This window comes from Haliotis cracherodii, unplaced genomic scaffold (assembly GCF_022045235.1).
Source record: "Haliotis cracherodii isolate W230 unplaced genomic scaffold, xgHalCrac1.p SCAF_17, whole genome shotgun sequence".
Lineage (NCBI taxonomy): Eukaryota > Metazoa > Mollusca > Gastropoda > Lepetellida > Haliotidae > Haliotis > Haliotis cracherodii.
This window is the reverse complement of record NW_027266272.1, coordinates 19,758,341-19,784,642: the sequence shown is the minus strand read 5'-3', so window position 1 is coordinate 19,784,642 and position 26,302 is coordinate 19,758,341. Positions and strand designations below refer to the sequence as shown.

The 26,302-nt window shown below is 42.5% G+C and overlaps 1 protein-coding gene across 1 annotated transcript; it reads right to left on the bottom strand.

Annotated features, from left to right (window-relative positions):
• Positions 1 to 16,180: 16,180 nt before the first annotated feature.
• Positions 16,181 to 17,539, bottom strand: LOC139464499 (uncharacterized). Its single transcript, XM_071246024.1, has 3 exons — positions 17,506 to 17,539; positions 16,675 to 16,867; positions 16,181 to 16,217 (listed from the first exon to the last, which is right to left on the bottom strand). Exons 1-3 carry the CDS (start codon positions 17,537 to 17,539, stop codon positions 16,181 to 16,183), a joined length of 264 nt encoding a protein of 87 aa, XP_071102125.1.
• Between the last annotated feature and the right edge of the window lie 8,763 nt (positions 17,540 to 26,302).

The window sequence follows — 26,302 nt, the reverse complement described above, 5'->3', positions numbered from 1 at the left end:
TCATAGTTACTTGCGAATTTTGAACTTTTTCTGGATAATGGGCGAAATGAAAGGACAGCTCTTTTAGTAAACGGATCACTGCGCATTACAGGTGTGGGCAATTTTATCAAGATCTGCTGGATACCTTACATAGACCTAGGCCTATAATCGATCAGAAATCTTATACCTATGTATGGTATCTGTATCGATCGATTGAGGTTTTGAGATATGGCTATTTCAGAATGGATTTTTAGTGTGTGTGTGTGTGTGTGTGTGTGTGTGTGTGTGTGTGTGTTTGGGGTGGGGGGGTGGGGGTATGGTAGTCTTATCTAGTTAAGTAATTTATGATGTACATTTTTGATGAAATACTGAATTAATTTTTTTTAAATGTACTATTTCAAAGGTATGATGCTAAATATATAATCCAAAACAATTTAGAATGTCATTTATTTAATCAAATTTCAAATTAATGGTAAAACTTTGAGGAAGATACTTCAGTACAGATTTTTCAGGACATTATCCATTGTAGAAAAACACCCACAGCCTTGTTTCAAATTTGATTTATTCTAACTAAAGATATATCATTTCAGTTTATCATTATCCCTTTGCCTATGTTTACAAGCAATGAAACTGCATAAAATTACTTGTCCCCAATACTTTCCTGCTATTTTTTGCATACAAGTGTTTGTAATATGTACATACCTTTGTATCTGATCTTTTAATGATAAACGTTTATTTGCAGTTTTGGTTTACCATGATGTAATCTACATATATTTTGGCATCATATAATAAATGAAATCTGTTTTGTGGTAACCAGACTTAACAGGATCTGTTCAATATTATGTCAATATGGGGATTTTCTCACTGCTTTTCAATGGATGTGGCTATGGCTATTAACGTGAAACTACTTTCCCTGGGAAATTATTTCTGCTACATGACTCCAGATAAGGACTGTATGTACAAGTCAATATTATGTCAATATGGGGATTTTCTCACTGCTTTTCAATGGATGTGGCTATGGCTATTAACGTGAAACTACTTTCCCTGGGAAATTATTTCTGCTACATGGCTCCAGATAAGGACTGTATGTACAAGTGCAAATATACAAGATAAGATGTATGACTTAAGGAAAGGACCTGATATCTGTGTATGGCCAAAGCTTTATTTAAATGTTACTTTTATGTTTTGAGCAATATTTCCCTCAACCTCTTGACATCATCACCATAATAGCTAAGTGCTCACTGCTGCTACACAAACTTGACATATAATATCCTTATATTTCTATTTAAGAAAATCAGATTGGCAAACATGGATGAGCTGAATGAACTCTTAGCAGCTTTTCCAAAATCGAGCAACTGAGAGAGAACTGGTGAGTGAATTAAATTTCTTTAGATGTATCAAGTATGGGAAATTTACTCCAATTTTGATTCATATAGAAGATCCGGGGTAGAAGATATCTTCAGCAACCCATGTTTGCCGTAAAAGGCAACTATGCTTGTCGTATGAGGCGACTAATGGGATCGGGAGGTGAGGCTCTCTGACTTTGTTGATGCATGTCATCGATCCCAATTGCATGGATTGATGCTCATGATGTTAATCACTGGATTGTCTTGTCCAGACTCGATTATTTACAGACCGCCGTCATATAGCTGGAATATTGCTGAGTGAGGCGTTAAACAACAAACCAAACCAACTGATACATGTTTCTGCTTGAAATATTTATAAGCATATATTTAATATCATGTTTGCCCTATTAAGGGCCCCTGACACTTACTATGGTAATCTTCCAAATGAAATTTCATGCTGACTTACTTTTGATGGACATACAAGAGAGATTGCACACCTAAAACTGTTCTCCAGCAAGATTGGAGGAGCGGGGTTATGTGGTTATTGGGGATTTTTATTGGGCTAAATTGATAGGGTGATATGTCAGTTATAAAATCTTTTTTAATTGACATAAGAAACAGATTAGGGACCTACCATACAATATTGGGAGTTGATATGTTATTTGCGTATATAATTACACATAATTCAGTTTACTTATTTACACATATTATTAACTCATCAATTTACTTACTGGGATTCCGATAATTCTAGGGTGGGGCCTTCTGCTTTTAGCCCCTAAATTTGGAAAAAGGCCCACATTTTCAAATACAATGGGGCATTTTAACATTGTTCTGTATGGGCAAGTGCGGGTGTACCTAGGGAATATATGAAATTGTCACATAAAGGGCCCATGGCAGAAAATTCCTTGAGTGAACCCTGTATTTATTAACAGGTGTCAAGACTTAAAATAAAATATACACACATATGTAAGGTGGTGCATGTGAACAGGGTATTACTTATTCTATTATTCCATTATGTTATAACACACTTGTGAAGTCCATTACTTGTAATTGTGAGAGTGCATGCAATGACTTATAATATGCACACTGACATTTTTTGCTATCATTTGTAAACAGAAGCTGAGGAGGAAGCCTGCAGCTGGGCTCTTACAAGCCACTGACAAGTACATGGTGACCTGTGTAAAAGAATGGCTTCGAGTTCCAGGAGCAAGGCCTAGAAATGGCATAAGGAAAATGCGTACTGAAAAACAGAGGTCTAGATAGAGAATCTGCAAACAAAAGTGCTGAATTGCAACGGAACAAAGAAATCCAAAAAGTTGGTGTTGACAACATATTTTTCACAGGGGTATGACCCTTGTTTTTGAACTTGGTACATATACTGCCAGGTTCTCTTGGACACTACTGAAGTTGATAAATGAAACTTTCCGTGCTTATCTAAGGTACAAACTCCAGAAGATGGTTATAAGAACTTATTTTGTATGGAGTTATGGCCTTTGCTTCATGCTATTTTAGCTTGATGAAATATAGGGGGGGGGGGGGGGGGGAAGTTTGTCTCGCAAACGAATTTGAAGCCACATAAATGAAATTTTGCAGGCCAATATGAGGGGTATATGTTTAGACTGTGTTTTAAAACAGGTTTTGAGAATATATGTTTCACATCCGCCTTGTTGCAGGTAGTAACACTGTTTTCTTGTAAATAATAATTAATTAATAATAAAGTTTATTATTCTATTTTGCTCTTTGTGTTTATTTATAAGTATTAACTACACATGTATTAGGGTACATAAAAAATAGTACTGTAACTAGTGTAAGCATTTCGATTGTTTTGTACAGCTAGAAGTATTTATATTACTTACATTTGGTTTTCAAAGTATTAACTATGATAAAAAATTATTTTTACCTTTTATCTTTGTAACTTTAACATCACGGCTAGCTGCAGCTTTTAGAAATGTTTAGTTTTATGTACCCTAACACTACACTTGGAAAAGTTCTATTGTGGCATCATTTCCATGAAATATTAAGATGAGATGTTGTCAGTTATGACTTCTGATGACATCAGCCTATTTAAGACAATGGCAGATGCTGCGCTGATAATTATTGTCGACGTTCGGCCGATGTCCATCCAATGCTGATTCCATAACAGTTGCCGGAGGCTGGCCAGATAACTATTTACGATGTTGGGCCGATGTCGATCCGATAAGCAAAACTTCATCGGCCCGACATTGTTTGCCGACGCTGGGCCAATGCTGGGCCGGTGCATTGCCGATGCAGGGCCGATGATGTTTACCGACGTTGGGCCAATGTCGATCCGATGAGCAAAACTTCATCGGCCCGACGATGTTTGCCGACGCTGGGCCGATGCAGGGCCGATGACGTTTGCCGGCGTTGGGCCGATGTCGATCCGATGAGCAAAACTTCATCGGCCCGATGCAGTTTGCCGACGTTGGGCCGATGGTGTAGCCGACGTTGGGCCGATGCAGGGCCGATGATGGCATGCTACCTGGGAAGCTGACACGCCGCGATATAACTGTAATACTATTAAAAGCGGTTAAAACCCAGCTCACTCACCAATGATAGTTGCTGCCACATATTTTACACATTGTATTGTCTCATGTGATTGTAACTTAAATCCTTTTACAATATAATATGTCAATTAGTCAGTGTTCTTGTGTTGTTGTAATAATCTTATTTACTGATTTCACAACTTTTGTATGAACCGTCTCCTGGGTTAACCTTCGCGTTGGAACATGGAAATCACCACGTGATACAATTCTAGTGAGATTATAACTGATGGGACATTTTCTTCTTGGTGACCCGTGAAGATCCGGGATAGAATAGGTCTTCAGGAACCCAGGCGACTAACGGGATCGGGTGGTCAGGCTCGCTGACTTGGTTGATACATGTCATCGTATCCCAATTGCGTGGATCGATGCTCATGATCTCAATCACTGGATTGTCTGGCCTAGACTCGATTATTTACAGACCGCCGTCAGAGAGCTGTAAAAATGCTGAGTGCGGTGTTAAACAACAAGCAAACAAACAAATAAACACAATTCTTCTTGGTTGTATCATGTCGTTCGGTCAGTTCAGTGGATGTGTACCTTGGTGCTCGTGAACGACTGGTTCCATTGAGAATTGAACACATGGTTTGGCGGTCATGTATAAAAAGAAAAAAGTATGTTTCGGAATTGACGTCACACAGAATTGCGATACGTGCGGGCTTGATAGACCCATGATAAGTACATACAACCTTGTAATCAAATGACACTTGTGTCTTATACAACAACCTGCTCACAGGAGTGGCATTGAGGTCATAGTCTAGACCCCATATCTTATCTGTCTGCTTCTGTCACCAATGGCCGCCGATATGGTTGTTCTTAAACGGTTAACCATTTCTTAGACATCAAAAGCTAATGCATTATTGAGCCTGGTGGGGATTCCAGGTTAGAATAGCTTCGATGTATCATATTGCTGCTAGTAAGCGCAACTTAGTGGGTCGAATTGTCAATCTTGGTGACTTGTTTGATAATTATCATGTCAACTCACTCACTCAGTTTTCACTTTGCCGGCAGGTATTGTTCTCATAAAAATCTCCACACCGAGATACTGACTTGAACAATGGGATTACGAAAGTGACTATTGTTAGCTCGTGTATACTGCTGCATGCATAGTGTTTGTTTGTTGTTCAACGCCGCACTCAGCAATATTACAGCTATATGACGAGTCTATAAATAATAATAATCGAGTCTGGACCAGACAATCTAGTGATTGACCTCATAAACATCGATCTACTCAACTGGGATACGATGACATGCATCAACCAAGTCAGAGAGCCTAACCACTCGATCACGTTTGTGTAAATACAAACATAGTCGCTTGTTACGCCAAGCATGTGTTGCTGAAGACCTATTCTAACCCGAATCGCATTCATAGTGAACGCAATTCTCTAGACATATTGTAACTGTAACATAAAAAAAGGGTATTTATGAAAAAACAGTTCACAGCCATTGTGTTGACACCTTTAAACAGCGCAGGCCCCCGGATCATTCATGTATGTGGTGCTATCGCAAATTACCTCTGAAGTTTTGAAGATTTTGACTAGCCTTTCTACGGTCTTGGTTCGTGCATAAAGATTCAGAGGGAGTGAGTTGGGTTTATTGCCGCTTTTAACAGTATTCCAGTTATATCACGGCGTGTCAGCTTAATGTGGGAGGAAATCCCGAAGTGATACAGGTTGCAGACGTTTACCACTTCGGTGAAACCCACGAGCACGGGTATGGTGCTGACAAACCTAGAAACATAATCGGGGCGAACCGGGATTCGAACCCACAATCATAGGTTTCTGGCGTGCCCAAGGGACGCAACTCTGCACAGCGAATCGCGGCGCCCTAGACGACTGGGCCACCCGTGCCCCCAGATTCAGATTGACAAAACACTCTCCACAAGACTGTATGACAAAAGGGATGACTTCAACATTCCAATAGTCTGCATTTATAAAACAATTGTTTAGGACAGCCATTAACCTAGGTTTTGATATTCACAGCAGTACAATTCTGGATCATGAAATGCAGACAATAACAGAATATTCTTTCAGATGAGAATGTGTAAACACTGTTTTCTGGATCCATGTGCTGATCTCAACACAATCGACAAGACAATCGACAATTCTTGACATTCGTGAGTGCACAGACATATGTGACAGGGACTTTTAATAATAGTTGCGGGGGCACGAATGGCCCAATCGTCCAAGGCGCTGCGATTCGGAGTTCGAAGCTCCAGCCCTCGTTGTCTACATTTCTCAACTTTTGAGTTACAATCGAGCATGCTCTTTCTGCCAAGATTTTCATAAAGCGTCATACAACCCTCGCTCAGAAGTTGTGTGATGAAGGTCATAATTAACACGTAAAGCTTTCAAAAGGTTATATGGTAGATATGTAGACATGATAAGCTGGGATATTATATTTTTAAACATGAATACTCTACAGAGGCCGATGACCCAATCAAACAGGAGCGCACTCTCTAAATTTAAAAGTGGAACAGCCCCGATAAACATCGAACTTGGTCGAGAGTCTGTTAACTGTGATCATGTTGTTGAAGATGAATGCCGCGTACATGTACTGTGTCGCATGTACACTGATATGCGTTTTAACCGTTTATAAGAATGTTGCCGTGTAAACCAAGTTCGTGTGTGTGTGTGTGTGTGTGTTTGTTTGTGCGCGTGCGTGTGTGTGTGCGTGTGTGTGTGTGTGTGTTTGTGTGCGCGTGTGTGTGTGTGTTTTCTTATCTGTCTGTGGAGGAGAAAATACGTTTCCGTGTTTTTTTCAGATGAACAATTTACTTTCCTTTGCATGTGTTTGTATCGTGTACCACCAGTGGGGCAGGGTACACTCAACTTTTCGCGAATACCTGGTATCATTACTATTTGATAGTGATTCATAAACACATGCTCATGACATAATCGGAATCGTACAATCGTCCCTGTTTCGGGTAGATATTTATTATGAATATGGAAAAGGGTTTTGTCGCTTTGAAGTAAACATATTTATTTTCACAGAAATAATAAAGTGGATTGGTAAACAAGCAAATCGCTTATGTTAATACTGCACCATGACACATGATACATGATACAATTATTACACCAGTGAAAGTTAAATGTTACAAATGAAATATACATGACAAGCTGGATGTATATATATGATAAATATATTTGTAGTGTATATTAATCAATTAATTTACATATACCAGTTTTAATAGCATTATAAATAGAATCTAATATTTGAATTTGATCTTTCTTACTCAAATACGAATTTCGTATAGCACTGTTTATAAAGAGTAACCATGTTGGCAAAAATTGTCATTTCGAAGAATATGGTAATTTGTACACACAAAAGAAAAGTAAAACATCTTTGGTATGAAATCAACAGGAACAAATATTAGTATCCGGAATATGTCTATTGTACTGATCTGCGCTAAGAACGCTGCAGCCAAGCTTGAGGTGACTGTGATTAATTTGACAGAATCTGTTTCAATGATTTATATTCCAGAATACCCCATCATCTTCCCTTCCATGTAGCGAGTTCTTAATTTTGTGTGTCTTTCCCCGTTAAGTCTTCCGGTAGCGATTGCCTCCGTGGTCTAATGGTAGAGCGTCCGCCCGGAGAGCGGAAGGTCCAGGGTTCGATCCCGGTTCGCGTCATACAAAAAGACGTTAAAAGATTGTACTTGTTGTTACCGTGTCTGGCGCTCGGCATTAAGGGGCTAAAACAAGGACTGGTTGGCTCGGAGTCAGTATACTGTGTCTGAGTGGGGTATTCATGTTAAACAGCGGCATGGTATCTCAGTGAGCTAGCACTATAAATCGGCATCAGTCCGGACTAGTACAAGCAGCCACACACACACATACACGTGCATGCACGTCGCTATATAAGTGCAATAATCTTGGACGCGACGTTAAACCCAATTTCACCTCACCTCACATCTTCCGGTAGCATATACCAAAGTGTTGATGAAGCTGGTATAAATGAATCTGCATGTGCTATACACATGCAATTGGGATAAGTCGTGTCTAGCAGGTTTAAATTTAAGAAATTCTTATGCTAAACACCACCAAGTATTTGTACCTTGAGAACTACTTATTACGGTAACGGTTCCTGGTGCGTATGTATTCTTTGCCATAGGGACTAAATTACTTGGTCTTAACAACCTAAAAGTTGTCCAATCAGTTGGAGTATTCCGTCTTTAGCTTTCTTATTTTTGACAAATTTGTTTTCTTATTACGGAGCGTATTTCATTCTCGATCAACTGTGTATCCTTTGATCGTATGGAAAAAAAATATTTATTCGCAATATGTTTGACACGAGCATGTTTAAATCGAGATGTAAGTTCGTCGGTGTTTTCAGATATGAAATGTTTGGATTATTCGTTTAAAGTATATCTATATTAAAATCTCCTGTATTTACAGTGTACATATTCATATCAACTGTTTTTCTATTGATTGATCAATTATTTCCCTGTGCGCGTCACTCTCATCTGCACGCTAAACAGTACCGATTAAATAATCACGAGTTTTGCATTTAGCGTGTACCCATATAGCCTCTAGCCCAACCGTAAGAAGCTGATTCATATGTTTGACATACATATTATCTCTAAGGTATGAAGCTACGCCTATCCTACGAGTTGACCTGTCTTTACTAAATGGAATATTAATCTCGCTGCCAGTAAACACGTGTGTAGGCCATGTTTCACATATGCAGATTATATCACCATGTCTAAGTACAGTTTCAAGGACACTTGCTTTGCTTTTAATACTACGAACGGTTAGGTGCATAATCTTAAAGTCTGTTCTTATTAAGCGTCCGGGGTTAAGATGATCATAATCTATTACCGAGGAGCAGTTTTTGAAGGAAAATTGAAACCAAAGGCTAAGGTGAGGTGAAATGGGGTTTAACGTCGCGTACAAGATTATTGCACTTATATAGCGACGGGCATGCACGCGTATGTGTGTGGCTGCTTGTACTAGTCCGGACTGATGCCGATTTATAGTGCTAGCACACTGAGATACCATGCCGCAGTTTAACATGAATACCCCATTCAGACACAGTATACTGACTCCGAGCCGACCAGTCCCTGTTTTAGCCCCTTAATGCCGAGCGCCAGACAGTGTAACAACAAGTACCATCTTTTAACGTCTTTTAGTATGACGCGGCTTGAGATCGAACCCCGGACCTTCCCCTCTCCGGGCGGACGCTCTACCACTAGACCACGGAGACGGCCCTAAAGGCTAAGAAATATGTGAAGATTTTAAAGTTTGATTCATGTTTAGTGCGAAAATAAACATAACTCTAACGTCTACCTCTACACAACACTGACGTCTACCTCTACACAACAGTGACATCTACCTCTACACAACAGTGACATCTACCTCTACACAACACTGGCGTCTACCTCTACACAACACTGACGTCTACCTCTACACAACACCGACGTCTACCTCTACACAACACCGACGTCTACCTCTACACTACACTGGCATCTACCTCTACACTACACCGACGTTTACCTCTACACAACACTGACGTCTACCTCTACACAACACTGACATCTACCTCTACACAACACTGACGTCTACCTCTACACAACACCGATGTCTACTTCTACACAACACTGACGTCTACCTCTACACTACACCGACGTCTACCTCTACACAACACTGACGTCTACCTCTACACAACACTGACATCTACCTCTACACAACACTGATATCTACCTCTACACAACACTGACGTCTACCTCTACACAACACTGACATCTACTTCTACACTACACTGACGTCTACCTCTACATTACACCGACGTCTACCTCTACACAACACTGACGTCTACCTCTACACAACACCGACGTCTACCTCTACACAACACTGACATCTACCTCTACACAACACTGATATCTACCTCTACACAACACTGACGTTTACCTCTACATAACACTGATATTTACCTCCACGTAACACTGACTTGTCTACATAACACTGACGTTTACCTCTACATAACACAGATATTTACCTCCACATTACACTGACGTTTACCTACATATAACACTGACAGTTACCTCCACATAACACTGACGGTTACCTCCACATAACACTGATATTTATCAGTACATAACACTTACGGTTACCTATACACAACACTGATATTTACCTCTACATAACACTGACGTTTACCTCCACATATCACTGACGGTTACCTCTACATAACACTGACGGTCACCTCTACATAACACTGATATTTACCTCTACATAACACTGACGGTTACCTCCACATAACACTGACGGTTACCTCCACATAACACTGATATTTACCTCTACATAACACTGACGGTTACCTCTACATAACACTGATATTTACCTCTACATAACACTGACGGTTACACCCACATAGCACTGACGATTACCTCCACATAACACTGATATTTACCTCTACATAACACTGACGGTTACCTCCACATAACACTGACGGTTACCTCTACATAACACTGATATTTACCTCTACATAACACTGACGGTTACTTCCACATAACACTGATATTTACCTCCACATAACACTGACGGTTACCTCCACATAACACTGACAGTTACCTCTACATAACACTGATATTTACCTCTACATAACACTGACGGCTACCTCTACATAACACTGACGGTTACTTCCACATAACACTGATATTTACCTCCACATAACACTGACGGTTACCTCCACATAACACTGACAGTTACCTCTACATAACACTGATATTTACCTCCACATAACACTGACGGTTACTTCCACATAACACTGACGATTACCTCCACATAACACTGACGGTTACCTCCACGTAACACTGACGATTACCTCCACATAACACTGACTAGTCTACATACCACTGACGGTTACCTCCACATAACACTGACGATTACCTCCACATAACACTGACTTGTCTACAGAACACTGACGTTTACCTCTACATAACACTGACGTTTACCTCTACATAAACTGACGTGTCTATATAACTTTGACGTCAACGTCTACACAACACAGATTATTTTGAACATTTGTTCCCTTGTTTTTGATCAGTGAAAAACGTGACTTGCCTTTGCATGCGTACTCCATCGGTTGTGCAGGCTACTCTCGCCTTTTCGCGAAAACTTTGTACAATAGCTATATGATAGTGATTCATAAACACACGCTTATGGAAAATTCGGGAACGTACAATGTATTCTGATTTAGTTGATAGATTGTTTGTGATCATGGAAATGGTTTTCTCGCCTTTATTTACAGGGACTATGCTTAATCAGGGAACACACATAATCCCTGAATGTTCTGATAATTTTCTTTTGATCTATATCAACATTACACATTTTCATCTGAAAGAATATTCTGTTGTTGTCTGCATTTCATGAAGCAAAATTGTACCACTGTGAATATATAAAAAAAATATGTCAATGGCTGTCCTTACCAATTGTTTTATAAATGCTGACTTTTGGAAAGATAAAGTCTTGTCATATAGTCTTGTAGAGAGTTGTTTGTCACTCTGAATCTTTATGCGTAGATCTCACTGTTCTCTTTTATTTCTATTTCAGGTTGGTAAATCAGTGGAAGGGAATTGGCTATTTTATTGTTATTGAATGATAACACTAATCGATATACTTGAGCTTAAACTATTCTTGGCCAGATTACTTTGTTTTGACTATGCCAATCCGAGCAGAATTCTGATTTATAAGCATAAAGAAAAACAGAAAAAGTATAGTAAAAACACTTCTGATCTACATGTTAGGATGCCTTTTCCTGACTAATCCAGGCAACAGAATATGTTTTTATTTGCGTTGCCCCTGTATTACGGCCAACATCATCCAAAGATTTTAACATTACATTGTTTTGGTAACTTATGGTTTGCAAAATGTAATGGTCTGCACCTATACCTAATTGTCTTTGTCACATATACAAATTGGAAAGGCACTCTTCCATATTCCCTCAGAACCATACTATTACAAGTTGATCTACCAACCGAGATTTACAAAATGTTATATTTTTGTTTATTTGTTTGTTTAACGCTGTACTCAGCAATATTCCAGCTATATGACGGCGGTCTGTAAATAATCGAGTCTGGACCAGACAATCAAGTGATATATATATATATGATTGGGATACATCAACCAAGTCAGCGAGTCTACAAAATGTTATATGTACTGATTCAGTATTACAATATGAGGTGCCCCATATTTCAGAACCATAACATGGAATACGTGTTATCATACAACCAAATATCTTCAATAGATCTGGACAACTGATATTTCTAAGTGTCTTTTGGTAACTATCAACGGCGTCCTTAAGAACCACCACTGTATCCGGGGCACCGTGAACCAAAACTGTATCTGGGTCACCATGAACCATATTGTATATGGGGTGGGGTACCGTGAACCACACTGTATCTGAGGTACCGTGACCCACCACTATATCTGGGGCGCCATGAATCACCATTGTATCTGGGGCGCCGTGAACCACAACTTTATCTGGGGCACCGTGAACCACCACTGTATCTATGGGCACCGTGAACCACCACTGTGTATGGGACACCGTGAACCACCACTGTGTATAGGACACCGTGAACCACCACTGTGTATAGGACACCGTGAACCACAACTGTGTATAGGACACCGTGAACCACCACTGTGTATGGGACACCGTGAACCACCACTGTGTATAGGACACCGTGAACCACCACTGTGTATAGGACACCGTGAACCACCACTGTGTCTAGGACACCGTGAACCACAACTGTGTATGGGACACCGTGAACCACCACTGTGTATGGGACACCGTGAACCACCACTGTGTATGGGACACCGTGAACCATCACTGTGTATAGGACACCGTGAACCACCACTGTTTATAGGACACCGTGAACCAAAACTGTATCTATGGGCACCGTGAACCACCACTGTGTATGGGACACCGTGAACCACAACTGTGTATAGGACACCGTGAACCACAACTGTGTATAGGACACCGTGAACCACCACTGTGTATAGGACACCGTGAACCACCACTGTGTATAGGACACAGTGAACCACCACTGTATCTATGGGCACCGTGAACCACCACTGTGTATAGGACACCGTGAACCACCAGTGTGTATGGGACACCGTGAACCACCACTGTATCTATGGGCACCGTGAACCACCACTGTGTATGGGACACCTTGAACCACCACTGTGTATGGGACACCGTGAACCACCACTGTATCTATGGGCACCGTGAACCACCAGTTTCTATGGGACACCGTGAACCACCAGTGTGTATGGGACACCGTGAACCACCACTGTGTATGGGGCACCGTGAACCACCACTGTGTATAGGACACCGTGAACCACCAGTGTGTATGGGACACCGTGAACCACCACTGTGTATGGGACACCGTGAACCACCAGTGTGTATAGGACACCGTGAACCACCACTGTGTATAGGACACCTTGAACCACCAGTGTGTATAGGACACCTTGAACCACCAGTGTGTATGGGACACCGTGAACCACCACTGTGTATGGGACACCGTGAACCACCAGTGTGTATAGGACACCGTGAACCACCACTGTGTATGGGACACCTTGAACCACCACTGTATCTATGGGTACCGTGAACCACCACTGTGTATGGGACACCTTGAACCACCACTGTGTATGGGACACCGAGAACCACCACTGTATCTATGGGCACCGTGAACCACCACTGTGTATAGGACACCGTGAACCACCACTGTGTATGGGACACCGTGAACCACCACTGTATCTATGGGCACCGTGAACCACCACTGTGTATGGGACACCGTGAACCACCACTGTATCTGTGGGCGCCGTGAACCACCAGTGTGTATGGGACACCGTGAACCACCACTGTGTATGGGACACCTTGAACCACCACTGTATCTATGGGTACCGTGAACCACCACTGTGTATGGGACACCTTGAACCACCACTGTGTATGGGACACCGTGAACCACCACTGTATCTATGGGCACCGTGAACCACCAGTGTGTATGGGACACCGTGAACCACCAGTGTGTATGGGACACCGTGAACCACCACTGTGTATAAGACACTGTGAACCACCAGTGTGAATGGGACACAGTGAACCACCACTGTGTATAGGACACCGTGAACCACCAGTGTGTATGGGACACCGTGAACCACCACTGTGTATGGGACACTGTGAACCACCACTGTGTATAGGACACCGTGAACCACCAGTGTGAATGGGACACAGTGAACCACCACTGTGTATAGGACACCGTGAACCACCAGTGTGTATGGGACACCGTGAACCACCACTGTGTATAGGACACCGTGAACAACCAGTGTGTATGGGACACCGTGAACCACCACTGTGTATAGGACACCGTGAACAACCAGTGTGAATGGGACACCGTGAACCACCACTGTGTATAGGACACCGTGAACCACCAGTGTGTATGGGACACCGTGAAACCACCACTGTGTATAGGACACCGTGAACAACCACTGTATCTATGGGCACCGTGAACCACCACTGTGTATAGGACACCGTGAACCACCAGTGTGTATGGGACACCGTGAAACCACCACTGTGTATAGGACACCGTGAACCACAACTTTATCTGGTGCACCATGAACCACCAGTGTATCTATGGGCACCTTGAACCACTGTGTATGGGACACAATGAACCACCACTGTGTATGGGACACCGTGAACCACCACTGTATCTGTGGGCGCCGTGAACCACCAGTGTGTATGGGACACCGTGAACCACCACTGTGTATGGGACACCTTGAACCACCACTGTATCTATGGGTACCGTGAACCACCACTGTGTATGGGACACCTTGAACCACCACTGTGTATGGGACACCGTGAACCACCACTGTATCTATGGGCACCGTGAACCACCAGTGTGTATGGGACACCGTGAACCACCAGTGTGTATGGGACACCGTGAACCACCACTGTGTATAAGACACTGTGAACCACCAGTGTGAATGGGACACAGTGAACCACCACTGTGTATAGGACACCGTGAACCACCAGTGTGTATGGGACACCTTGAACCACCACTGTATCTATGGGCACCGTGAACCACCAGTGTGTATGGGACACCGTGAACCACCACTGTGTATGGGACACTGTGAACCACCACTGTGTATAGGACACCGTGAACCACCAGTGTGAATGGGACACAGTGAACCACCACTGTGTATAGGACACCGTGAACCACCAGTGTGTATGGGACACCGTGAACCACCACTGTGTATAGGACACCGTGAACAACCAGTGTGTATGGGACACCGTGAACCACCACTGTGTATAGGACACCGTGAACAACCAGTGTGAATGGGACACCGTGAACCACCACTGTGTATAGGACACCGTGAACCACCAGTGTGTATGGGACACCGTGAAACCACCACTGTGTATAGGACACCGTGAACAACCACTGTATCTATGGGCACCGTGAACCACCACTGTGTATAGGACACCGTGAACCACCAGTGTGTATGGGACACCGTGAAACCACCACTGTGTATAGGACACCGTGAACCACAACTTTATCTGGTGCACCATGAACCACCAGTGTATCTATGGGCACCTTGAACCACTGTGTATGGGACACAATGAACCACCACTGTGTATGGGACACCGTGAACCACCACTGTATCTATGGGCGCCGTGAACCACCACTGTATCCTGGATCCTGGATTGGCAAAGAGGGGCATGCTGGGTGATGCGTGCGCATCCAAGATGGCGCCATGTCCGTTTCTGGGAGGGCGTGCGCATGCCTTCAAGATGGCGTCACATCCGGTTCCGGGGAGGAGGTGGACATAAGAAGAGCTCGTAAAATGAAAAATGAAAAAAGGAACAGAAGCGCACGTTAAATCCTTAATTTTCATTTTTTAAAAAGTGGTGTTGGAGGTGGTGGTGGAGGAGGTGGTGGTGAAGGTGTTGGTGACGCCATCTTGAAGGCATGCGCACGCCCTCCCGGAAACGGACGTGAGTCCATCTTGGATGCACACGCATCACCCAGCATGCCCCACTTTAGTGCTCTAATACCCTGTCGCATGTGCATGCTCTATGAACGGCACCACTGGGTACAATAACTACATCGGTGGAGAGATTTGTGAAATGGGTGTTACGAACCATGCTTATGCAGTAAGAGCATTCATTACCATGGATGTCGCTTACACCTACTCACGACAATATATCTTTGTAAAAAACAAAAAAAAACATAAACGCAAACATTGTTTTTTACAGTTTATTTTAGCGTGACAATGTTGGAACCGGTGCCCAGGTCTAGGCGATGTGGAAGTGGCTGACGAGGGACTGGAAGCTGGAAGCAAGAACACATTTTTTTCAGGTCTACAAATGATATTCACTCTATCTTAGATGCGTTGCTTAGCCTTACGGTGTATCATATTTAATAACGGATGCTGGTTTAACGTCTTTCAAATAGAAGTAGGTCAGCTTAAAGTGAGAGGATAGCATACAGTTATTGATGTGGGAGACGCTTGTCATTATAGTGCAAATTTCTGCTACATGACTCATTCACTCACTCACTATATGACAAGATTATTAAAAGACTGACGCACAGGTGAAACGAAAATAAATACGTTAACAATGTCGTCTTCAAAACATACAAAAATCTCTTCTCCCTTTTTCTTCTTCACAATACGTCTTTTTCAGGACATTGAGCATATCAAGTGATACTTTTTTGGTATGTCTAAAATTGAAAAAATAAAAATTCAGCATATTTTTTATCATTTTTTTTTTTTTAAAAACATCCTTACGATCTGCAGACGAGGTCGCAACCACTGGAGAGGAGAGCGTTGTTATGCAGGATGGTGGCGCACTCACTCTCACAAGCAGCCTCGGTGGCGTCAGATCCGATGGTGTCAGCGATCTTCTGGACAACATTCTTCAGCTCACTGACATCGAAGATGTGTGTAAACTCTGGTTTGAGAAAATAATTACACACAAACGAAATTCAATACAGGTTATCATGCATGACGAATCTATACGATAAATCATTGGGGTATAATAATTATATAATATCCAGTATGTGTTTAGCGTGTGTCATGAGGAGGACTTTCCTTTGCCATGAGTTCGATTCTTGTCAATGGTCGAGGTTTGTGTTCGAGTTACATTTTTGTACACACATGTCAATAGAAATAGGACAAACTGGACACACTTGTTGCTGGACACACTTTTAGAAATACACACAGGAAGTATTCATCAGAGTGAGTGAGTGAGTGAGTGTGGTTTTAAGCCGTCTGTAATAATCACTGCATGACAACATGATAACAGAAATGGGCATGTTTAATCCATATTTGGAGTCGAACCCTAGGCGGCGTGACTTGTCAACACGTTTCCCATTAGGCTACGCCATCACAGGTAGGTATGAGAAAATAAAGACGACACTCTTAATATCTCGGCTTCATTGAAACACAATTGAGACGGCAAGAGATGGTACTTGTTGTTACCCTTTCTGGCGCTCGGCATTAAGGGGCTAAAGCAAGGACTTGTCAGCTCGGAGTCAGCTTACTGTGTCTGAGTGGGGTATTCATGTTAAAACTACGGCATGGTATCTCAGTGGGCTAAACACTATAAAATAGTGGGGAGGAGGAGAACAAGGGCGACGACAAAGACCTTCATGACTGCAGATTTCTGGAATAAATTTCATAGAGTAAGATCAAGAGTAAATGACTGAGTAGAGGTGTGTGCATGCAGCTTTGCTCATATCGCGGCATTCAGTTTGATGTGGGGAGGCGCCAGGATCAAGCCAAGAAATGTAGGCTTGAAATGTCAAAGGTGGAAAGTAGGCTAGATATAAGTTAGTTGACACCTTTGCCTCGGGAAGATGATGAAACCCACGAGCACGGAAATGGTGATGACAAACGAAAGGTCATAATCATCGGATCCCGACGCGTGTAAGGGGCTGAACTCTGCACGGCGATTTTGCGGCGTCTTATGATGCCATCGGTACCTACATTACGATCAACTGTGGAATGTGATCGGACCTAATTAAACAGGTTAACTGTGTGTCACGCCATCGGGGTACAATTTCATGCTACAGCAGCCAGGCGGTACCGCCGTAAGTATTCCGGGACATATCGGGTTTTCGTTTCTTTGATCCGGCCTCAACCGTATCGTGTGGTGACTTCGGAGATTGTGTTGCACCGTACTTCAACTGCGTGGACCGCTAGCGCGGCGAGAGTCGAGTAATTTCTTGCCAGCCCGATATAGCTTTACAATTGCTGAATGCGCACAATATAACATCCGTTCCTCAGAGTCTCGATAGGTGGTCATGTATACAGGAACTACTTGATGATATTTTGGCAAACCGATCCACACTCATGTTATTTCATAAATCTGGTAAAAAACCGTCTTCTGAAGTTACCATCACAATGTGAATTATGTTGGACATGAATTTCTTTACATGCGCGCGCACAGACACACACGCACAGGTACACACACGCACAGGCACAAAAACAAAAACGCACACACACGCACATGCACTCACGCACATACACCCAGACACACACACGCACAGGCACACACGCACGGACACGCACAGGCACATAAACGCACAGACATACACACGCACACGCACAGACACACACACCCGCACACACACATACGCACAGACACACACACACGCACAGGCACACACGCACAGACACACATAAGGACAGGCATACACGCGCACATACACACACTCACACGCACAGGCACACAAACGCATACATACACACACGTTTTGAATCATACTAAACATTCATACTTTCGGAGCTCTAAATGTGGTCTTGCAGACTAAAAGTAAACATATCACAACACTATTGCTCTCATTTGGTGATATATTTTCAACAAAATTACACGATTACTAAACGAACATTGCCAAATCGCGTAATACACGAAACCCTGCAGAAAAGCTTTATCCGCCTAACACGGTGCAAGTGGCAAAAGTTAACTGACCACAGAGGCTTACTTACCTACATACATTGGAGATTTTACGTGCGCTTTCCGACTTTTAGCGTATTTCGCACACGGGCCCGGCCGGGACATTTAGAGTATTTCCGAAGGAGGGGGGGAGGGGGAAAGAGAAGTTTTGCAACCCGGTGGGTGGGTGCAGTTTAGTGGTTGCTTATATAGAAATTTTGGAACTTTGAGATTTGGAATGAATGCCAAGAGGGTATGGTGGGCGGACTAAGGGAGCTGATTATGGTGTGATTGTTGGTTTATGAGGTTTGTTTTGGTAGGTTGTTGGGTTTTAGATGCGCTTAATTAGATCAGTTTTACGCCTAGGGCTTTAAATTTTTCAATTTTATTTTGTGGGTTTAGGATTGCTTCTAGAGTAAGAGCCTTATTTAGATTGAGGGTTGTTTGTAGTGTAGCTCGGTGTGTTTGGTAGTGGGTGCAGTGTATGAGTGCGTGTTCTGGGGTTTCTAGGTGTTTGCAGTGTGGGCAGTTTCATGTTGCGTGTTTTTTATTTTTTTTGAGGTGGCTATTTAGGTTGGTGTGTCCTGTTTGGAGTTTAGTGATTACTCTATCGATTTTTTTGGATGGATGGAGGGTTTTTGGTTTAGTTAAGGGTTTTTTGAGAACTTTTTGGATTTGGCTATTTGATTTTAGATATAGGTTATGCCATTTTTTGCTGATTTTCCGTTTGTTGATACTTTTGATTTCTGATTTTGATATGGGTAGTTCTAAGCTTATTTCAGGGATTTTAAGGGATTGTTTAGCAGCTTTATCGGCGTTTTCGTTATTTTAAGGGATTGTTTAGCAGCTTTATCGGCGTTTTCGTTGCCGTATATTCCTACGTGGGCGGGGATCCAAATGAATACTATTTGTTTGCCTGCCTTAGTTAAGTCGTTTGCGCTTTTTAATATTTTGTTTATAAGTTTGGGACGGTTTTTGGTGTTTTTATTTTGGAGGGCCTGCAGGGAGTCTGTGAGTATTAGGATCTTTTGATGTTTTTTAGATTGTTGGTTTTGGAGGGCTGATGCCATGCCCATTAGCTCTGCTGTAAAGATAGATTGGTTGTTTGGGAGTCGAAAGGATTGTGTGTTTTTAGTTGGTTGTGCGATGTGGACTCCGAAACCTGTGTGGTTGGAGATCGGATCAGAGGATCCGTCTGTGTAGATGTGACACCAATTTGGCCAATGTTCGTGTATGTATGCTAGTGTAGTCGTTTTAGCTATGTTTGGGTCGGTTTGTTTGTTTGTTGTGTTGGCTAGGGATATGTCTATTTTGGGGTGAAGATATTTGATTGTTTGCAGTTTTGTTTTAGATTGTTTATTTGGTGTTCGTTTAGGTAGTTGATTATTCGTTGGGATATTGGTGTAAGTAGAGGGTGTTTCCTAGTTAGAGCTTAGTTTTGAGGTCGGATATTCTGGTTTATTAGATTTTGGATGCGGGGATTGATTGGGACGCAGCCCAGAAGTTTCGGGTAAGGTGTTTTCTGCGTAGATTTACTGGCATTTCTCCTGTTAGGGCCTGGAGTGAAGTGAAAGAGGTGCCATATTGGGTTCGTGTGACTAGTCTAAGAGCCTGATATTGTATTGAGTCTAGTTTTGGGGTGAGAGATTTGTATAGGGTATCGTAGATGGCACAGCCGTAGTCTAGTTTAGATCTAATTAGTGAAATGTATAGTGAGAGGAGGGTATCTTTAGAGGCCCCCCAGTTGGAGCCATTTGGGCATCTTAGCGTGTTTAAGTCTTTGCTGCATTTGGTAGTTAGGTTTTTTACGTGAGCATCCCATGAGAGATGTTCATCGAAACTTAGACCTAGGTATTTAGTTTGTTTTTGGAATTTGATTGGTTTGTTGTTTAGCTGAAGATTAGGGGTGGCATGTTTCACGTTTTTGTGTTTGAATACTATTCCTGGTTTTTTTCCGAGTTTAGGGAGAAGCCCCATTTGTCAGCCCATTGCTGTATTTTGCTTAGGGATTTTTGGAGTAGATTTTGGGACATTTTGATGCTTTTAGTGCGGATCCAGAGGGCTCCGTCATCTGCGAATTTGGATGTGTTTATTTTAGGGGATAGGCCGTCGAAAAGATCATTTATCATTACATTAAAGATTATGGGGCTGAGGATACTGCCCTGGGCAGTGCCATGTTCTATAGTGTATGGTCTATACCCCCTGTTTTTTACGATCGTTTAGAAAGTCCTGGATGTAGTTTAATATTTGTCTTTTTAGTCCCATTTTTTAAAGTTTTTGTATTTTGCCATACCATGTCGAATGCTTTGGAGAAGTCCAGAAAAATGCCTGTTGTGTATTGTTAGTTGAGTTGTCCTGTCTTAATGTCCTGTTCTAGTCGGGCGAGATTATCTAAGGTTGAGCGGCCAGGAGTGAAGCCGCTTTGGTCTGGCTTTATGATGTTATTTTGAGTTAGGTAGTGTTGTGTTCTGTTTTTGGTCATAAATTCCATTACTTTACATAGGTTTGAGTTTAAGGAGATTGGTCTATAAGAATTAGCCTGGTTAGCTGGTTTATCGGGTTTAGGGATTGGGATGACTAGTGCCTGTTTCCAGGGAGTAGGTACCTGTCCGTTTTGATTGATGAGGTTATATAGTTTAAGTAGTGCCTGGAGTAGTTTAGGGGGGAATTTTTTGATTATTTGGTTGGATGTTAGGTCTAGTCCTGGGGCTGTTCCCTTTTTCCTATTTTGGAGTTCGTACAGGAGCTCTTCCATTGAGTAAGGTTGATTTATTTCAAGGTTATCATTATTTGGTTCTTTTGTAGGCTTGGCTTCCGTTTTAAGTTTTTGTTGGAGGCACATCCACTCTTCCTTAATACGACGGGCGTCCAGAAAGTTTTTCAATTTGGGCATTTGTGTTTACACAAACAATGTCAACTTGTGGCAGGTGTGGCACTAGTCATAACATCAGGTTGACACGTGGCGTAACAAGTACCAGACACAACAATAAGTTAGATGTGATGGCTTCATTCACCTAAGGGTGGTCACAAACATGGATTCTATCATACATGAACAACGCGCTGTAATAAAGTTCCTCACCAAGGAGGGATGCGAAGCAAAAGAAATCCATGATCGCGTGTGGCCGCCATATGTAAATGGGGATTCGAACAATTAAATCATCCACCCTACAGCCCAGACGTAGCCCCAGTGACTATTTCCTGTTCCAGCAAATGAAATCTGCCCTACGTGGAAGACGCTTCCAGGATGACGAGGACATAAAGGCTGCCACAGAGGCGTGGTTAGAGGGCCAATCTGCGTATTTCTATAAAAGTGGTATTAAAACCTTGAAGGACAAATGGAAGAGTGTATTGAGGTGAATTGAGATTATGTTGAAAAATATAAGTGCACAAGATATTCTGCGACTTGCTCTTATATTGAAGTTGCAAAACTTATTGAACGCCCATCGTACCTACAACTCTTTTTTTCACTCTTATTGAATAAGAAAAAAAACAAAAAAACAGCATGATAGTAAAACTGCATTTTTTTCTTGCTGAGTCACAGACACGGTGCAAAAGAACCTAGGTTAAGCCAGAATACCTATGTCTGAGAGACGCTTTGTTTCTTTAGCTGCCCACAATTAAACATTTGTACCCATTTTCAAAGAATTATGGTTCAATTTTTTAGGTCTTGCATTTTTACCCGCGTAAATTTGTTTGTTTATTGTTGTTTACTCCGTACTCAGCAATATTCTAGCTATATGACGTCGGTCTTTAAATAATCGAGTCTGGACCTGACAATCCAGTGATTGATACCGTGAGCATCGATCTACGTAGCTGGGATTCGATGACATGCATCAACCAAGTCAGCGAGCCTGACCACCCGATTCCGTTAGTCGCCGCTTACGACAAGCATAGTCGCCTTTCACGGCAAGCATGGGTTGCTGAAGACCTATTCTACCCCGGATCTTCACGGTCCTTTAAAAGGATGGTACACACTTGCTTCCTGACCACCGGTCAGAAATTGTGTGCAGAGACCCGCAGTTGGTAAGTATATTGTAAGAAATGGAAACGAAAGCATTTTTGCTGCTGCTGACAACCCGACATTACCACGTATGTCGTCCCTACGTTCAGTACAATGCAAGTGTTGGTGTTGCTGTTTACAGAGTTAAGGGAGGTAACTTTGACTCTGGTCCAGTACGTAGTCATCTTCCCGAGGCAAGGGCGTCAGCTGACTATAAAAGTCCAGTTTCCCCTCTTGCTGAACTAGACTGGAATTCCGGAGTTACCTTTTGGCTGGAGTAACGAATCTATGCATAGTGCAATCAAAATCGAGGAACTGGTTCGCAAACAATATCGATTTAAACGAGCAGATTTCGGTTGACTGCAGGATTTGCGAATCATATATACCGCCAACTGGGCGTCGACGGATATCTTGCAAATCTTTTCATGTTTTTAATCAAGCATGCTCAAGTGATTTGATGCACTTCGCAAGGTAAGACCCGTTTTATTTCAAAATAGACCTTTAATGACGATTAAATCGTGTCCACGGTCTTGACAGGGCGCGATCATTTTATTTGAAGCAAATACAAGTGATTGGTCAGTTAGCGGGACATAGAAGGGGCATAACTCGGAAAAGCCACTGGTGGCGCTACGATCGAGCCTTGAAATTCCAGCCTAGTTCGGCGAGGGCGAAAATTGGACTTTAACGCCCTTGCCTCGGGAAGATGGTACGTAGTTACTGTTATATATATTGTGGTGCAAAAAATATCAAATGAACCTAGTCAGACGAACACTGCCATTTTAAATGTTGCCGATATCCAATATATATCAACTCACATGTATATAGTGTTGGGTTCTCGTGTGAAATGGTATCAATACATGAATATCGCAACAGCTCACCCCCCACCCTCAACTCGTTACTTTATTTACACAATATAAGGTATAAAAATTGGGCTTCAAATATTAGATACCTGCTACTCTCTCTTAGGTTGGGTTTTGTTTGGCTGTCTTAAAAGGTTGGAGACACAAAATGTTTAATAAGACTTAGTGTGTCGAAGAATAAAAATCGGATATCTACTTTTGTCTATATCAATTTTATTAAACAATGTTTAAATTATGTATTTTGTCACTACCACACTTGTAGATTGGACCGCCTCCGTGGTCTAGTGGTAGAGCGTCCGTCCGGAGAGCGGAAGGTCCGGTGTTCGATCTCCGGCCGCGTCATACCAAAAGACGTCAAAAGATGGTACTTGTTGTTACCCTGTCTGGCGCTCGGCATTAAGGGGCTAAAACAAGGACTGGTCGGCTCGGAGTCAGTATACTGTGTCTGAGTTTGGTATTCATGTTAAACTGCGGCATGGTATCTCAGTGAGCTAACACTATAAATCGGCATCAGTCCGGACTAGTACAAGCAGCCACACCCAAACACACACACGTACATTCACGTCGCTTTATAAGTGCAATGATCTTGGACGCGACGTTAAACGCCATTTCACCTCACTTCACTTGTAGATTGGTATTTGTTTATATGGGCCTTGGGCCTTCATACTGTATAAAGTATTGCTTGCTTGCTTGATTGAACTGAGGTTATGAGAACCGGCCGTTGTGGCGGAAGACGTAAGAAAGACGTTGCCTCTACGAACCCGTTGCCGTTTTGTACCCCTGAAGATCCGAGGTAGAATAGGTCTTCAGCAACCCATGCTTGTCGTAAAAGGCGACTGACTATGCTTGTCGTAAGAGGCGACTAACGGGATCGGGTGATCAGGCTCGCTGACTTGGTTGATGCATGTCACCGTATCCCAGTTGCGTAGATCAATGCTAATGATGTCAACCACTGGATTGTCTGGTCCAGGTCGATTATTTACAGACCGGCGTCATATATACAATGTAGGTTGAATAATGCTGAGTGCGGCGTTAAACAACAAACAAACAAAGGTTGCCGTTATGCATTTACTATATGAAATCTTTATTCAAGGTTAACTTTCCATAAAATAGAGTATTATGCAATTGGACTGAGTGAGTTGGGTTTATCCTCACTATGAACACTTTGTAATGCACTGATCACAAAAGTATATCCACTAGTCACAGAAGAGACATGTATCATGCAATTGACTTGCACGAGCTTCGATGGACAATCGAGACTGGTTGCTCTCTGGCCTTGACGTTATATGATTTTCTAACGGGAGCCGACAGTGAGGTTGGATACGTTCACTTATTCGCGAACACCCGGTATCATCGCTATTTGAAAGTGATTCGTATTGAATATGGAAAGGGTGAGTGAGTGAGTGAGTTTGGCTTTACGCCGCTTTTAGCAATGGTCCAGCAAAATCACTGCGGGGACACCAGATATGGGCTTCACACATTGTACCCATGTTAGGCACTATGAACGAATGAAGAGATTCGGTAACAGCAAACAAAGAAATATTTGTCCAGACCAACTTACCTATTGAAGACAAGAGACAGATGACGACATTTGTGGCTATATATATACATTACTCCTTGGAGATAGCGTAACCTATCCTGAAAGTAAAGAATCCTTTAACTCTCACATATTGTATGAAAATTAACAAATGTCGACACTGTGGAGTGTTATCTATACATATTTGTTTTAAATAGCAACCTAAACTTCAGGTTGTGGATGACACGTCAATGTTACACTGGTTATATAAAGGCACATATTACACTGTGGTATGAGAGGCCGGGCTTAACGACGCTTTGCTTCCAATATTATTGCACTTGCGTCTCTCTCTCTCTCTCTCTCTCTCTCTCTCTCTCTCTCTCTCTCTCTCTCTGTGTCTCTCTTACCCCCTTCTCAACCCGTCTCTCGCCCCCACCCCCCCCTCTCTCTCTCTTGCCCTTGCCTCAGGAAGATGACTACGTACTGGACCAGAGTCAAAGTTACCTCCCTTAACTCTTGCATTATACTGAACGTAGGGACGACATACGTGGTATAGTCGGGTTGACAGCAGCAGCAGAAATGCTTTCGTTTCCATTTTTTACTATATACCTACCAACTGCGGGTCTCTGCACACAATTTCTGACCGGTGGTCAGGAAGCAAGTGTGTACCATCCTTTTAAAGGACCGTGAAGCTCCGGGGTAGAATAGGTCTTCAGCAACCCATGCTTGCCGTAAAAGGCGACTATGCTTGTCGTAAGAGGCGACTAACGGGATCGGGTGGTGAGGCTCGCTGACTTGGTTGGAGCATGTCATTGATCCCAATTCCTTGGATCGATGCTCATGATATTAATCACTGAATTGTCAGGTCCAGAATCGATTATTTACAGACCGCCGTCATATAGCTGGAATAATGCTGAGTGCGGCGTAAAACAACAAACAAACAAAACAAAACATCTCTCTCCCTCTCTCTCTCTCTCTCGGAATCTACCGCTCTCTCCCTCCCCTCTCCTCTGCTCTCTCCCCCGTCGCTTCCAACACCTGCACCACTCCGAGCTTTCCTCCCACATCAAGCTGACACGCCATGATATAACTAAAAAATGTCG

Excerpts from the sequence above, each read along its gene's own strand:
- LOC139464499 (XM_071246024.1), bottom strand. The coding sequence starts at position 17,539 with ATGAAGGTCTTTGTCGTCGCCCTTGTTCTCCTCC. Across the intron at positions 16,868-17,505 it reads CGTCGCCCTTGTTCTCCTCC|CGTTTGTGTGTAATTATTTT; the intron begins TCCCCACTATTT and ends TGTATTGAATTT. Across the intron at positions 16,218-16,674 it reads TGCGACCTCGTCTGCAGATC|CTTCCAGTCCCTCGTCAGCC; the intron begins GTAAGGATGTTT and ends TCTTGCTTCCAG.